Raw genomic sequence first — 13404 nt, forward strand, 5'->3', positions numbered from 1 at the left:
AGGGTGTTTAACTGAGCCAAGGAACTCAGTGGAAAGTTTTATTTCTCACCATGGCAAAAAAAAAAAAAAAAAAAAAAAAAAAGATAGATCATGCTTTTGAAAATAAAAATAACCTGCCACCTCTCCATGGGAGGAGGTGCAGCGAGCCAAGGAAGAGACAAGATTAGATATTAGATAAAGGAGAAGGCTAGAATATTTCAGGGCTTAAGGCTATAGCAGCAAGAATTGCTAAAGCCTGTCCCTGCATAGTATTGCCTATAGTTTAGGATGCCTCAGAGAATGGGGAGGAAAAAAAAAAAAAAGGACAACTGCAGCCTAAATCTTCCACCCTGAATAAGTACCAAAAACAACAACCCGAATTAAGGCCATCTGGAACACTTAGTCCAGGTGGTGAAAGCAGAGAGCTAATGAGGCCAACGTTGTGGTTCATACTTATGTAAGGGCCAAGGAAACTCAGACAAAGAAAGCACTGTGCCCCAGCCACAGGCCGAACCCGGCCCACCAGCTGTCTCACAAATCAAACCTGCGGTCGCCCAGAGGATGAGAGAGGCACATACAGAGGGAGATGACTCAGTGCTCACTCTGCCTCATTCCAAGAAAAATGCAAAAGAACACCTCCTACGGACATTGGTGTGCTCTGCAGAGAAAAAGACTAGTCCACCTGTCCAGCCCTGCCTGGTAACAAGATGCAAGAAGCTGAAACAAGTGAACTCCATTTCCTTCAAGCCACAGCTCAAAAGCCACCTTCTCAGAGGCCTGCCCTGACACCAGAATGGCAGGTGAGGCCCACATCTTCTCCCACCATAGCATGCCCAGCCAACCACATCAGGTACAGAACAGTGAGCAGTATTTGCTTTCCTAACTTCCCACTCAACTGTGACTCCCCAAGAGAAGGGGCTGTGTTTCTCAATCTTTTCCCCCAGGACCCAAGACAAGCTTGAAAAGACCATCAGCATGGGAACATTGCTACGGATGCTAGACACGGCCTACGCCCTTGAGGATTTTGGAATCTCAAGATGGTCACCTCCATTCTTGAATACCATAAACTGCTCTCAGGAGCAAATGCCAGCAGATGACAGTAGCAGACACCATCTATTGGGCTGTCCTCATGTGCAAGCATAACCTTGAAAAACATTTGCTTATCAGACCCTCTCCACAACTCCACGAAGCCAGCAGTGCCATCCCGCTTGCACAACTGTGGAAACAGCCTTAGAGATATTCAGGAACTTGCTTAAGGTTACACAGCTTGAGAGTGGCAATGCAGGGATTGACCCTAGTGCTCTTAACCACACCAAATACTGCCTCCCACAAGAGGAGGAGCAAGAACTCAAAGGTTCAAGCAAATTAAAAGAAGGGACATCTATATCCTAATATAGCTAGATTTCTGATAGTGTCAGGTGCAAAACAGGAGCTGAACGTGGAGGAGGTTTGGAAAGAGGGAGGGGCATCTAATCAGGAACAGGTAATTAATCTCAATCATGCGTTCTCAACAAGGTTGTATCTCCTTCAAACGAGGTGGGGTGGGGCAGATTTTGTAGGCTAGACCTAAGGATAAAATGGAAATTAAAATTAGTGATGACTGGGCATGGTGGCTCACACCCGTAATCCCAGCACTTCGTAAAGCAGAGGTGGGAGTATCGCTTGAAGCTAGGAGTTTGAGACCGGCAAGACTCCATCTCTATTGTTTTTTAATAATTTAACATTTGTAGAATATTAGTATTATATTTTGTCTCAGTTTTAGGTTACTTGTTGGTTACTGGGGGCAAGAAAACCTTACTCCTTATGCATAAAGCACAGACATACGTACAGTAAATAAAGAGATATATACAGGATATATGTAGTACTCAAATTTCACAGAGGAGGAGAGATGATCAGGAAAAAAATTATCTAGAAAGGTGCCTCAGGGACAATACTGAAAAAAATTTAAGAAACACTGATCTACAGGAAGCAAACAGGAGGAACAAGAACAAGGGTTAGAGGCAAAGGAGACCCATCAGAGGAGGCCATGTGGGTCCGGATGCGCATGGCCCAGAGACATCAGGGGGACAGATGAAAACACAGTGTCCCCAGGACAACTCTACCTTTCCTTCTGCCCATCATTTCATTCTTCCATGTGTTCAGTTAAAAATATACGAAATATCTGGCCAGGTGCAGTAGCTCATGCCTGTAATCCCAGCACTTTGGGAGGGTGAAATGGGAGGATCACTTGAGGCCAGGAGTTCAAGACCAGTCTGGGCAAAATAGCGAGATCTCGTCTCTACAAAAAGTTTTTAAAATTAGCCAGGTGTGGTGTCACAGCCTGTAGTCCAATCTACGCAGGAGCTGAGGAAGGAGGATTGCTTAATCCCAGGAGTTCGAGGTTACAGTGAGCCATGATTACACCACTGCACTCCAGCCTGGGTAGCACAATGAGATCCTGTCTGTAAGGAAAAAAAAATCGCACAGTGCTGGTGGCTGTAGGGTAGGCCCTCCTTTGGCTTTACTATATAATGTGTTACTAAGTAGTTATACCAATATATATTCAACACCCTTTCTGGATCAGTTCAGGCAGCTAACGCTGATATCATCAGGGGATTTTTGTTTTGTTTTTGCCAAACTAGAAAGCATAAAATGATATCTTATTGTAGTTTTAAGATGCATTTGTTTGATTACTAATGAATTTAACATTATTTCATATGTTTATTGGTCATTTATGTTTCCTCTTCTACAAATTCCTCTTCATATCTTATACCATTTTTCTATTGAGTGATTGTCTTTTTTACGAAATTTCTTTATTCCATATGCCAAGCCTTTGTCAGTTTGCAAATTACTTCTCCACTAGTGACTTGCCTTTCCACTTTTCTATTGTGTCACTGGATAAAAAGTTTTCCATTTTAATGTAAATTTATTAGTGTTTTCCTCTATAATTTGCACTTTTTGTATCTTGTATAAAAAAAGCTCTCTGTGCCGGCATCAATATTCTATGTCATATTTTCTAAAAGTTTAATACTTTTGATTTTCATTTTAACTCCTTAATTCATATAGAAAATTATTATGAGGAAACCATATGTATACTTTCTAGTTTGACAAAAGTAGATCTTGTTTTATTGCTTTTCAACTTAATTTCCATAATTACTTATTAATCCATAATTAAAAGTCAAAAAAATAGATATTGCTGTAAATGTGATAAAAAGGGAACACTTTCACACTACAGGTAGAAGTGTAAATTAGTACAACCACTATAGAAAACAGTATGGGAATTCCTTAAGGAACTAAAAGTAGAACTACCATTTGATCCAGCAATCCCACTACTGTGTATCTACCCAAAGGAAAAGAAGTCCTTATATGAAAAAGGCACACGCACCTGCATGTTTATAGCAGCACAATTTGCAATTGCAAAGATATGGAACCAATCTAAGTGCCCATCAACCAATGAGTGGATAAAGAAAATGTGGTATATATACCATGGAATACTACTCAGTCATAAAGAGGAAAGAAATAATGTCTTTTGCAGCAGCTTGGTTGGAGCTGGAGGCCATTGTTCTAAGTGAAGTAAGTCAGGAATGGAAAACCAAATATCATATGTTCTCATTTATAAGGAGGAGCTAAGCTATGAAGACCCAAAGGCATAAGAATGTATAATGGACTTTGGGGCTTCGGAGGGAAAGGTTGTGGGGGTGAGGAATAAAAGACTACATATTGGCTACAGTATACACTGCTTGGGTGACAGGTACACTAAAATTTCATAAATCACCACTGAAGAATCTATCCATGTAACCAAAAACCACCTGTACTCCAAAAACTATTGAAATAAAAAAACATGAAAAAAATCTCCCCACAATAATAGACCTATCTATCTTTATGTTTATGAACACTTTTTGTTGTATATATTTTGAAGCAAATAAACTCAGAGTTTTAATATCTTCCTAACAAGAAATGAACTCTTTGTTATTCAACAGCAGCCCTCTTTGTCACCAGTAATGCTCTTTGCCGCTATTAATAAAACTGCACCAGCAGTTTGTCAGAGGGAGAGGGGGTTTAATATTTGCCTGGAATATCTTTTCATACTTTTACTTTCAAATTCTATATCCTTCTGTTTTAAGGATATCCAGCTAAGAAAAGCCTCTCTGAGCTCCGTTTTGGTTTTTGTTTTCCTTTCTTTCTTTCTTTCTTTTTTTCATCTAGTCTGACAATCTTCATCTTTTTTGAGAATCCACTTATGTTGATTGTAATGACTGACATATTTAAACTTATTTTAACCATTTCTTTTATGCTGTCTCTTTGTCCCACTTTTCCCTGTTTCATCTTTACCTTTAAGGATGAAATGTCTAACAAATGAAGTTCATCCTATTTTAAAGGGATTTAAAAAACTGATACTATATTATTGATCCTAGCTTGCAGAGGACAACTGCTAGGTTTTGAATGCTTGTCCCCTCCAAAACTGGTGCTGAAATTTAATCCCCAGTGTGGCAATATTGTGAGGTACAGCCTTTAAGAAGCAACTGGATCATGAGGGCTCTGCCTTCATTAATGGATTAATTCATTCATAGGTTGTATTAGTCTGTTTACACACTGCTATAAAGAACTACCTGAGCCTGGGTAACTTATGAAGAAGAGGTTTAATTAACTCACACTTCCACAGACATAGCAGGAAGCATGACTGGAATGCCTTAGGAAACCTACAATCATGGCGGAAGGCAAAGGGGAAGCAAGCACATCTTACCACAGCAGAGCAGAAGAGAGAATGAGCAAAGCGGGGAGTGCTAGACTTTCAAACAACCAGATCTCATACGAACTCTATCATGAGAACAGTAAGGGGGAAGTCTGCCCCCATGATTCAGTCACCTCCCACCAGGCTCCTCCTCCAAGATGTGGGGATTACAATTTGACATGAGATTTGGGTAGGGACACAGAGCCAAACCATGTCATGAATTAATGAGTTACCATGGGAGGGGGACTGGCAGCTTTATAAGAAGAGGAAAAGATACCTGAGCTATCATGCTCACCACCTGATCTCCTGCATGGCCTCAGGACTGCAGAGACGCCAGCAAGAAGGCCCTCACTAGATGTGGCTCCTCAACCTTGGACTTCCCAGCCTCCATAACTGTGTAAATTCCTTTTCTTCATAAATTACTAAATAAGTTCATTTTCTTATAAAATTACTCAGTTTTATGTATTCTAAGCAACAAAAATTCACTAAGACCATAAATGAAGATGCAGTGAAAACCTTTGCTCAGGTTAGAAAGCTAATCAGTGACCAAACTAAGGACCAAACATGAGTAATACAATGTCCAGCACTCTTCCACTACACAATTAACTTAGTACAATCCTCGAAGTACATCATCTTCCCCTCACAGAGGTAAAGAAAAACCAGTATGAAGCTATTCATTTTACATATAGGAAAACTAAGACTTATGGTAATAAGTCATTTACACATGGGTGGGAAAACTTTGTTACAAATTAAAATGTTAAATTTCCAGAAATTTTGAATTCTTGGGGGAAAAAAACTAAACAGAAATTTGTGGGAGAAAAGAAAACCATTAATGAGGGCTGAGGTAGATATATTTATTACTAGCTTAGGAACAAAAAAATTATTATTAGGTCTGCTCACAAAGTTATATGAAATTTTAAAATATATTCAGATCTGACAACGTCTAATATTTTGGATTTTGCCAGTTCAGCAGCCACTTGAGTACAAAAAAAAATCAATATCATATTTAAGAGGAAGTTAATATGCTGTTGGGATTTCCTATCTTCCAGGGTTAGAAGCAATGCCCAGGAAGCACCAATTTTCAGGAAAGAGTCAGAAACTGGCTCAAGGTAGGTGCACGTCTCTAACCACAGGGCATCCTGTTTCTGTATCTCACTTTCCGGTCTCAATCTCCAGAGGTTTCTGTTTCTCTTCTACTTCAGTTTTATCACCTCCGGGAACCTCTGAGAATCAAAACATTTTTCCTAGGTTGACTTCTAAATCAGGTTTTGGTTGTGTCTTGTTTTTACTCAGTAAATTTCCAAGCACAGATTTTTTCCTCCATCAGGAATCTATAGCAAGCAAGAAGCATTTATCAGAGGCCTCTGGGCAACACCCTGGCCCCTAGGTGACAGAAAGATCCCCCTGGCAGTATACCAGGTCCCTTGCTAGCTAGACCTGTGAAGAGGGTCTCAATCCTGCCTCATATAAAAGTAGTTTTCAAATAATCACTTTGAAGAATCTTTCGTTATCTAAGCCAGACCAAGGCAAGAGCAAAATGCTACTGGACTTCCCATCTAAAACAGCGACAGCAGGATAAACTACTTGACATTAAAATTATTCCCACTTCTTAAGTAAATCATCAACTTTCTTCTGAATTTGAACTCGTCTAGATTCTCAACAACAGGCAACTTTTTGATAAATTGATCGGAAGTGATCTTAAAGACCACCACCACCCTCCATGGTTAGTTTTACTCTACAACCTTTATATTCAATGTCTGAAAATAAGTTGGAGAAAGTAAGTGCAGGATATGAACTATGAACTTTTATCTTAAATGTTATATTGATCGTTAACAACTTTATCATTTTTTCCAGGCTCCCAATGCTAATATTCATGTCTTCTGATTCCTAGCTTGGACTCTTTCTTTACAAGAAGCAAAGGAAAAACACACTTAAAAGGTAACAACACAAATAATCATACCTTTCTTGCCAGCAGTGTGGCCATTTGAGACACTACCATGTGGCCAAGGAGAAGCCACACCAGCCACTGCTTCCCCCATTCCATCCAGAAGCTCCACTCAAAGTCAGTCGCATCCTAAATAGGACAAAATAGGAGTTTATCAGAGGGATTTCAGTGCACGTCTGAGTCAGAATACAAACTCCAGTTAATAGAACTGGAAAGAAGGTCAGTGTGAGTCCAAACTCTGTAAACAGGATTTACACACTTCTAGCCTTTCCCCGTCCACCTGTACACTCCCCTCCAGCTTGCTATTAGTTAATGGCAAAAACTGCAATTACTTTTGCACCAACCTAACAGAATCATTGCTATTGCCATTCCCCAAATGCACCTTGGACTTTCTACAACTCAGTGTCTTTGGTATAGCTGATCTCCCAGGACCCTCTATAGTATAGATACTATTATTATTTCCATTTTGCAAAAGATGAAACAGAGACTTAAAGAACTCGATTCATTTACCCAAGGTCACAGGGATAGCACAAGTAATGAATTGAGGCTATCCCAGTTTAGACAACTAGATGTTTTCACTAAGGAGAGAAATGTAAATTAGACGCTAATAAAATGGCTTAAAGTCAGTCATTCTGAGTCTTGTTACCATTTACAGACAGAATAATTTGTCAGATAAATTAACTAATTTCATATAAATGTATAATAAAGGAATGAAAGGTACACTTCTCTTCCCCCCAAGAAGCTCTGTGTCCATGTAGCATTCTGTGTCTGCATCGGTACCAGGTTCCACATGTATGAAGCTCCCCAGCAGGAGTAGGTAGAAACCTCTGAAAAGAGTGGACATGTGGATGCTTAGGAACCAGCACCTCAAAGTCATAGCCTCAGGAGCCCCAGAAAGGACCACGGAGGCCAAGAGGAGCGTGGAGAGATGCACACAGGATGGTGGGGGATTTGAGGTCTTAGAATTTTCTAACCAAAACGTGTGCCTGGAAAAGGACTCCTGCAATGACTACTGATATTGAACCTCTCACCAATCTCTACAAGTGGAACTTGAAGTCTCTCTTAATTGGATTTGAAGAAAAGTGTGATTTTTTTGGTGTACCTAAGATTGTGGGGTAATGTCATACCAGTTACACACAAATAAAACTTTTTTTGCAGAAGGTAAGATACACATAAAATTAATCTTGATTCATAACAGACTATGAGTGCAAGGTAGCTAAGACTGGAGGCTTGGTTTGGGTCCAGAGCTCAGGTCCACTCACACTTGCTGTGATGACCTTGAACATGATTCTTAACCTTTCTGTTCTGTTTCTTCATATGACAATAGTACTTACCTTACAGGGATTTTTGAGGCTTAAATACGAGCATATGTATATTAAAAGTTTATAACAGCACACAGTACTCACTAAACAGCAGTACCCACTACTCATTGCTAGACCCATGTGCTTCCCATCCCTTGTAAACCACCAGCCAACACTGTATCATGCTTTACTTTGTGCCACTCATTTAAAAGAAGTTTTCCCATTTCTTCAAATAAGGAAATACAATACTGTGCATTCTCAAATTACACATGCTCTCCACACCCCAGATCCTCATACATGATCTGCTCATAACGCCCCGTCCCCTGCTGGAAATCATGTACCTGGTTGAATTGTTTCCATTTAGAGATGACTACACCAGAGTCTGGGACACGCCCACCAACAAACAGCCAGACAGCACAGCAGAGAACGCAAAGCTTTAACCTGGCTCCTGATCCCTGATCCACAGTTTATTCCCCCATCTAGAGATTTCCAAGTTAGCTAAGAGTCAATTAACTAAATAAAGGTAAACAAGGTCAAAGGTCATGTGATGAGGCCATGTTAGTAAAATACCACTTTTATAACAGGGATATAGCCAAAAAGACACTGAAAGCCGAGACATTTTTTTTTAACACAAACTCAAAAAAGAAAAAACAACATTTGAGCTTTTAAATATAACATTTTGAACACTTAGAATTACATTTAGAATTCATGACCCCAAGCTTACCTATGCCTCAAAACTTCTCCAAGTTTAATTTTTTAGGGGAAAAAAGGATATAATATGACAAAACATCTAAGACTTTCTGTTCCACCAGAAAGTCCAGGACTCCTGAAAACTCTGCTGGTAAAATCCCATCAACAAAAATTACGCATGGCCTTTCACCGCTAATTATTACAAAAAACATTCATTTAAAGGAAATAAAAATGTCTCTCTCATGTCTATTCTTCCCCATTTAAAAAAGTTACCTAAGGGAAATGACCACCCAGAAAAGCTGGGCCAGTGAAAAGGTCAAGATGATGTTTAATGACTTGGGTAAGAAAAATATTGACTCACTGCTTCTCGAAGCAAAAGCTTTATAGACTCTGAGCTCAGTCACACATTTCAAGGCAAACATGAAAGCCTGAAATCAGGAACAACATCATGTTCTGTCCCTTCCCGCATTTTCTTTCTTGACTCCATGGTTATTACTCTTCTTTGGGACTCTAAGGGGGTCAGATATAAACTGGGGCTAAATCCCAGCCAGGCAGAACTAGGCAGGCTTCTCCATGGAAGCTTGGAGGCTGTACTCCAAGGAGAAGTCACCCACATCCAACCTCAAGGTGGACACAAGCCACCTACTTGCTAAAATGCAGATTCTGATGCAGTCAATCAAGAGTGGGGCCTGGGATTCTGCATTTCTAACAAGCTTCCAGATGATGTGATACTACCAGCCTGGGGACCGATCTGCACGACTGATGAAGCCTCCCTACAGCTGAATGTTCATAAACTCACAGAATCCTTAACAGCTCAGCCTACCCCATACCATTCCCAGCCAGGGAGGGCACACACTCCAAAGCTGCTACCTAACACTCACCAACAGATCAGTCATCCTCCTGTTCACCATTCAAAGCTCTAAGCACCCAGACTTCGGAATTCACTGAACAAGTTAACAAATGCGGTTGTTTATTCCGAGGCTTGCATTCTGCTACCAGGCAATACTAAGGACTCTGAGAGACACAATCGTTCTGGGTTTCTTAAATAGTAACTCTAACTTCCTGGCAAAACACTTTTTCCTTTCTTAACAAAGGAAAGGGTCTGGGCCTAGTGTTTGTAACTGCCGCTTTTCCCACCCACAATGGAGTTCTACTCTAGGCACCATGAGGAGCTCAAAGTCTAAATGGGAACACCCCCAGCACCAAGACCACCACATCCCACAACGAGGACACACTAAAAATCCACTGCAAAGTGAGAGGGGTAACAGTGCTGCAACTCAACTTCATATGCCCAGGAAACTGACAGACCTGTCCTTTCTTCCCATACAATCACTGATGAACATTCGCGTATGTGTTTTCTAATTACAACCTCATGACAATCTTTAAAGTGGTTCATTTGTTTAATAGACCTTATCTTTTAGAGAGTTTTCAGTTCACAGAAGAATTAAGCACAATGTACAGAGAGTTCCCATAGACCCCTTAACCCCTCTCCATCAGCACCCCCCACCACAGTAATATATTTGTTCCAATTGGTGAACCTACACTGATTCATCATTGTCACCCAAAGTACATTAGGGTTCACTCTTGATGTTGCATATTCTATGGGTTTGGACAAATGTATAAAAACACATATCCACCATTTTCATATCATACGGAATAGTTTCACTGCCCTAAAAATCCTCTGTACTCTACCTCTTCATCCCTCCCACCCTGACCCTGCCCCCCCTCAATCCCTGGCAAACAGTGATCTTTTTACTGTCTCCATATTTTACTTTTTTCAGAATGTCATGTAGTTGAAATACATACGTTTTGGGTTTTGTTTTGTTTTCTGTCAGCAATTTGAAGCTCTTTTTATTTGAGACAGTCTCACTCTGTTGCCCAGGCTGGAGTGCAGTGGCACAACCTCGGCTCACTGCAACCTCTGCCTCCCAGGCTCAAGTGATTCTCGTGCCTCAGTCTCCCAAGGGGCTGGGACTACAGGTGCATACCACCATACCTGGCTAATTTTAGTACTTTTAGTAGAGACGGGGTTTCACCACATTGGCCAGGCTGGTCTCAAACTCCTGACCTCAAGTGATCCACCAGCCTCAGCCTCCCAAAATGCGGGGATTACAGGCATAAGCCACTGCGCCTGGCCTGAAGCTCATTTTTCCTTTTTTCTTCTTTTTTCTTTTTTGAGTAGTTCTGTTTTTTATCTCCGTGTTACTAATGAGTTAACTGGAGCTCAGAGAAAGCAGATTATTTGTCCAAATCTAGTAAGGGGCGGAACTGGGTTTCAAACGTAGGCCTGTCTGATGCCAAGGAGGAAAACCTCTTCTGAGACGTTTCTACTCATGCTTGTCCCTGTACCTGGACTCTCTGCCTTCCCACCCCTTTGGCCCACAAAACTATTTGACTAGACAATCTCCAACCCAGAGTGCACCTCATTAATGCCCCATAACCACAAAGCCAGCCCAGTGACATGCACAAAACACTCACTAAATAGTTCAATTCAAATGTCAGCTCAGAAGTGAAGCTTTCCCATCCCTGCGCTCCCAGGTGGACCTCATTGCACTCCCTTCTCTGTCATCCACATCTCAATTTTAGAACTTTCATTATGGCATATTTATTATATTACTTTTATTCATGTATTTTCTCTCTGGAGGGAAAAATGGAGTTCTCCGAGAGCAAGAACCTTGACTTAAATCTGTCTCCTATGTGCCTTTAAACATTCAGTAAGCCTTTAAAATGGCGGGGAGAAGGAAGGGAGCCAAAAAATCAGGCCATCTAGTACTTGTCACATTTCTCCCCCTGTTTAAACTTGGAAAAGTCACTTAACTATCTGGACTTGAATTTCCTTGCGTGTAAAATGAAGGTCTCCACTAGCACAATGTCTAAGATGCCTTTCAGAAAATGGGAAAGACAGTTATTTTCCAGGCTAAAGGAAAGAAATACTAAGAAAGTGCTTGTCACCCACCCGTGGAGAGGGGGTGGTCCCCCCTTCTCACACCCCTATGTCACTAGGGAAGAAAGTTACGAGAAAAAATTCCTGGCAAGTGAGAACTTGCCCTAGCAACTCACTCCTGAGTAAATCTTTCCTCCTTCTAGCCTTGAATTCTCATCGCCCTTAAACCTTGCCAGATCACAACTCACTCTCAGCCGCTTAGCTGGAGTACTGTGTTGTTATCACAAGGGATGGCTAAAATTCTGGTTCTGTGCTTTCTCTTGCATTCCCCAGAAAATTGAGGACTATTTTCCAGCTGAAAACAACACAAATGCATAGCTACTGAGGCCTGGTCAATAGACTAAAATATAAAGTACCAAGCCAAGTGCCAAGGCACTCACCAAGACGCCCTAAGTGAATGAGAGAAATTCACCCTGTCACCACATCAGTTAGCTCAGTCTGCTAGTTCCTCAATCCAGATCCCTGGCCCCACTGTTTTTGGAGTCTTTTTGGATTTTTTTTGTAATCAGTCCATGACCTGCTGAATAGTTCCACTGTTTATCTCCTAGTGAGATGGGTCAGGAGCACTGTTTTATTATGCCTGTTGATGGCATTTGTATATAGCTTGCTATCAGCTCAGAAGCTTACATCTACAAATGATGCAGAGTCTAAGAAAGGCCATGGATGAGCCTTAAAAATGATTTGAGGTCAGATGCAGTGGCTCACGCCTATAATCCCAGCACTTTGGAAAGCTGAGGTGGGTGGATAGCTTGAGGCCAGGAGCTCGAGACCAGCCTGGCCAACATGGTGAAACCCCGTATCTACTAAAAATACAAAAATTAGCTGGGAGTGCTGGTGCATACTTACAATCCCAGCTACTCGGAAGGGTGAGACATGAAAATCACTTGAACCTGGGAGGTGGAGGTTGCAGTGAACCGAGATCATGCCACTGCACTCCAACCTAGGTAACAGAGCAAGACTCTGTCTCAAAAAAATAAAAATAAATAAAACCTTTTAAAAAATGATTTGACCCATTGTATAATCATTCAAATATTTCAAGAAATTTTATTGAGCATCTAGTATATGCTGCTTCATATACTCAATCACAGCACATCAATTAGGCTTTGATATCGAGGGAAGTCTTGGAGTTACTGCAAAATCGTTTTCCTCCCTGTACTATATGCTAGACCTACTTCAATTCTGCAGACTGTTCTCTACTCACTTCTACCCATTTGACCTAATTCCTTCCATCCCATGCCCCCTACACAGCACCAAAGTAATATTTTTAAGAGCATACTTGATCATGTTATTTCCCCCACTTAATATTCTTCATGTGCTCCCCTTAGCATTCCAGAGAAACTTCTCAGTGAGACTCACGCAGTTCTTCATAAAATGGCCCTGTCCCCCTGTCCACGCTTCCATCGTCCTACCTAACCTTCACTGCCCCCACCATCCCACATTACAACTGCATTGACCCCTCTGACCCCACAGCACCACATTCATGCAGCTGGGCCTCCCACACTTTGCTCCCTCTATTTGGAAAAACCATCACTGAAGCATCATGTGAATGAGGACCTACCTTTCAGGTCTCAGCTCAGGCAAGCCTTCTCCCAGGAAGCCTTTCCTAATCCATCCATTCAGCCTGGACTCGGTGTCCCTTGCCTATGCTCTCATAATATGCCACTATGGTTACCTGTATCAAAGCAACTTATCCCACTGTGCTTTTTATTTTTTTATTTTATTTTATGTTATTTTATTTTGAGACAGAGTGTCGCTCTGTCGCCCAGGCTGGAGTGCAGAGGTGCGATCTCAGCTCACTGCAAGCTCTGCCTCCCGGGGTCACACCATTCTTCTG

General features: G+C 41.3%; 1 protein-coding gene across 1 annotated transcript in view; it reads right to left on the reverse strand.

Moving 5' to 3' along the window:
* Positions 1-13404, reverse strand: part of LOC108539521 (protein-cysteine N-palmitoyltransferase HHAT) — a gene marked incomplete at its 3' end in the record, with an annotated part of 212538 nt that overhangs the window by 142006 nt on the left and 57128 nt on the right. Inside the window, exon 4 of the mRNA XM_017888279.1 lies at positions 6651-6764. Within this exon, the coding sequence (XP_017743768.1) occupies positions 6651-6764 (114 nt within the window). The remainder of the gene's footprint in view (positions 1-6650; positions 6765-13404) is intronic.

The sequence above is a fragment of the Rhinopithecus bieti genome, unplaced genomic scaffold (assembly GCF_001698545.2).
Source record: "Rhinopithecus bieti isolate Rb0 unplaced genomic scaffold, ASM169854v2 scaffold_15813, whole genome shotgun sequence".
Taxonomy (NCBI): Eukaryota; Metazoa; Chordata; class Mammalia; order Primates; family Cercopithecidae; genus Rhinopithecus; species Rhinopithecus bieti.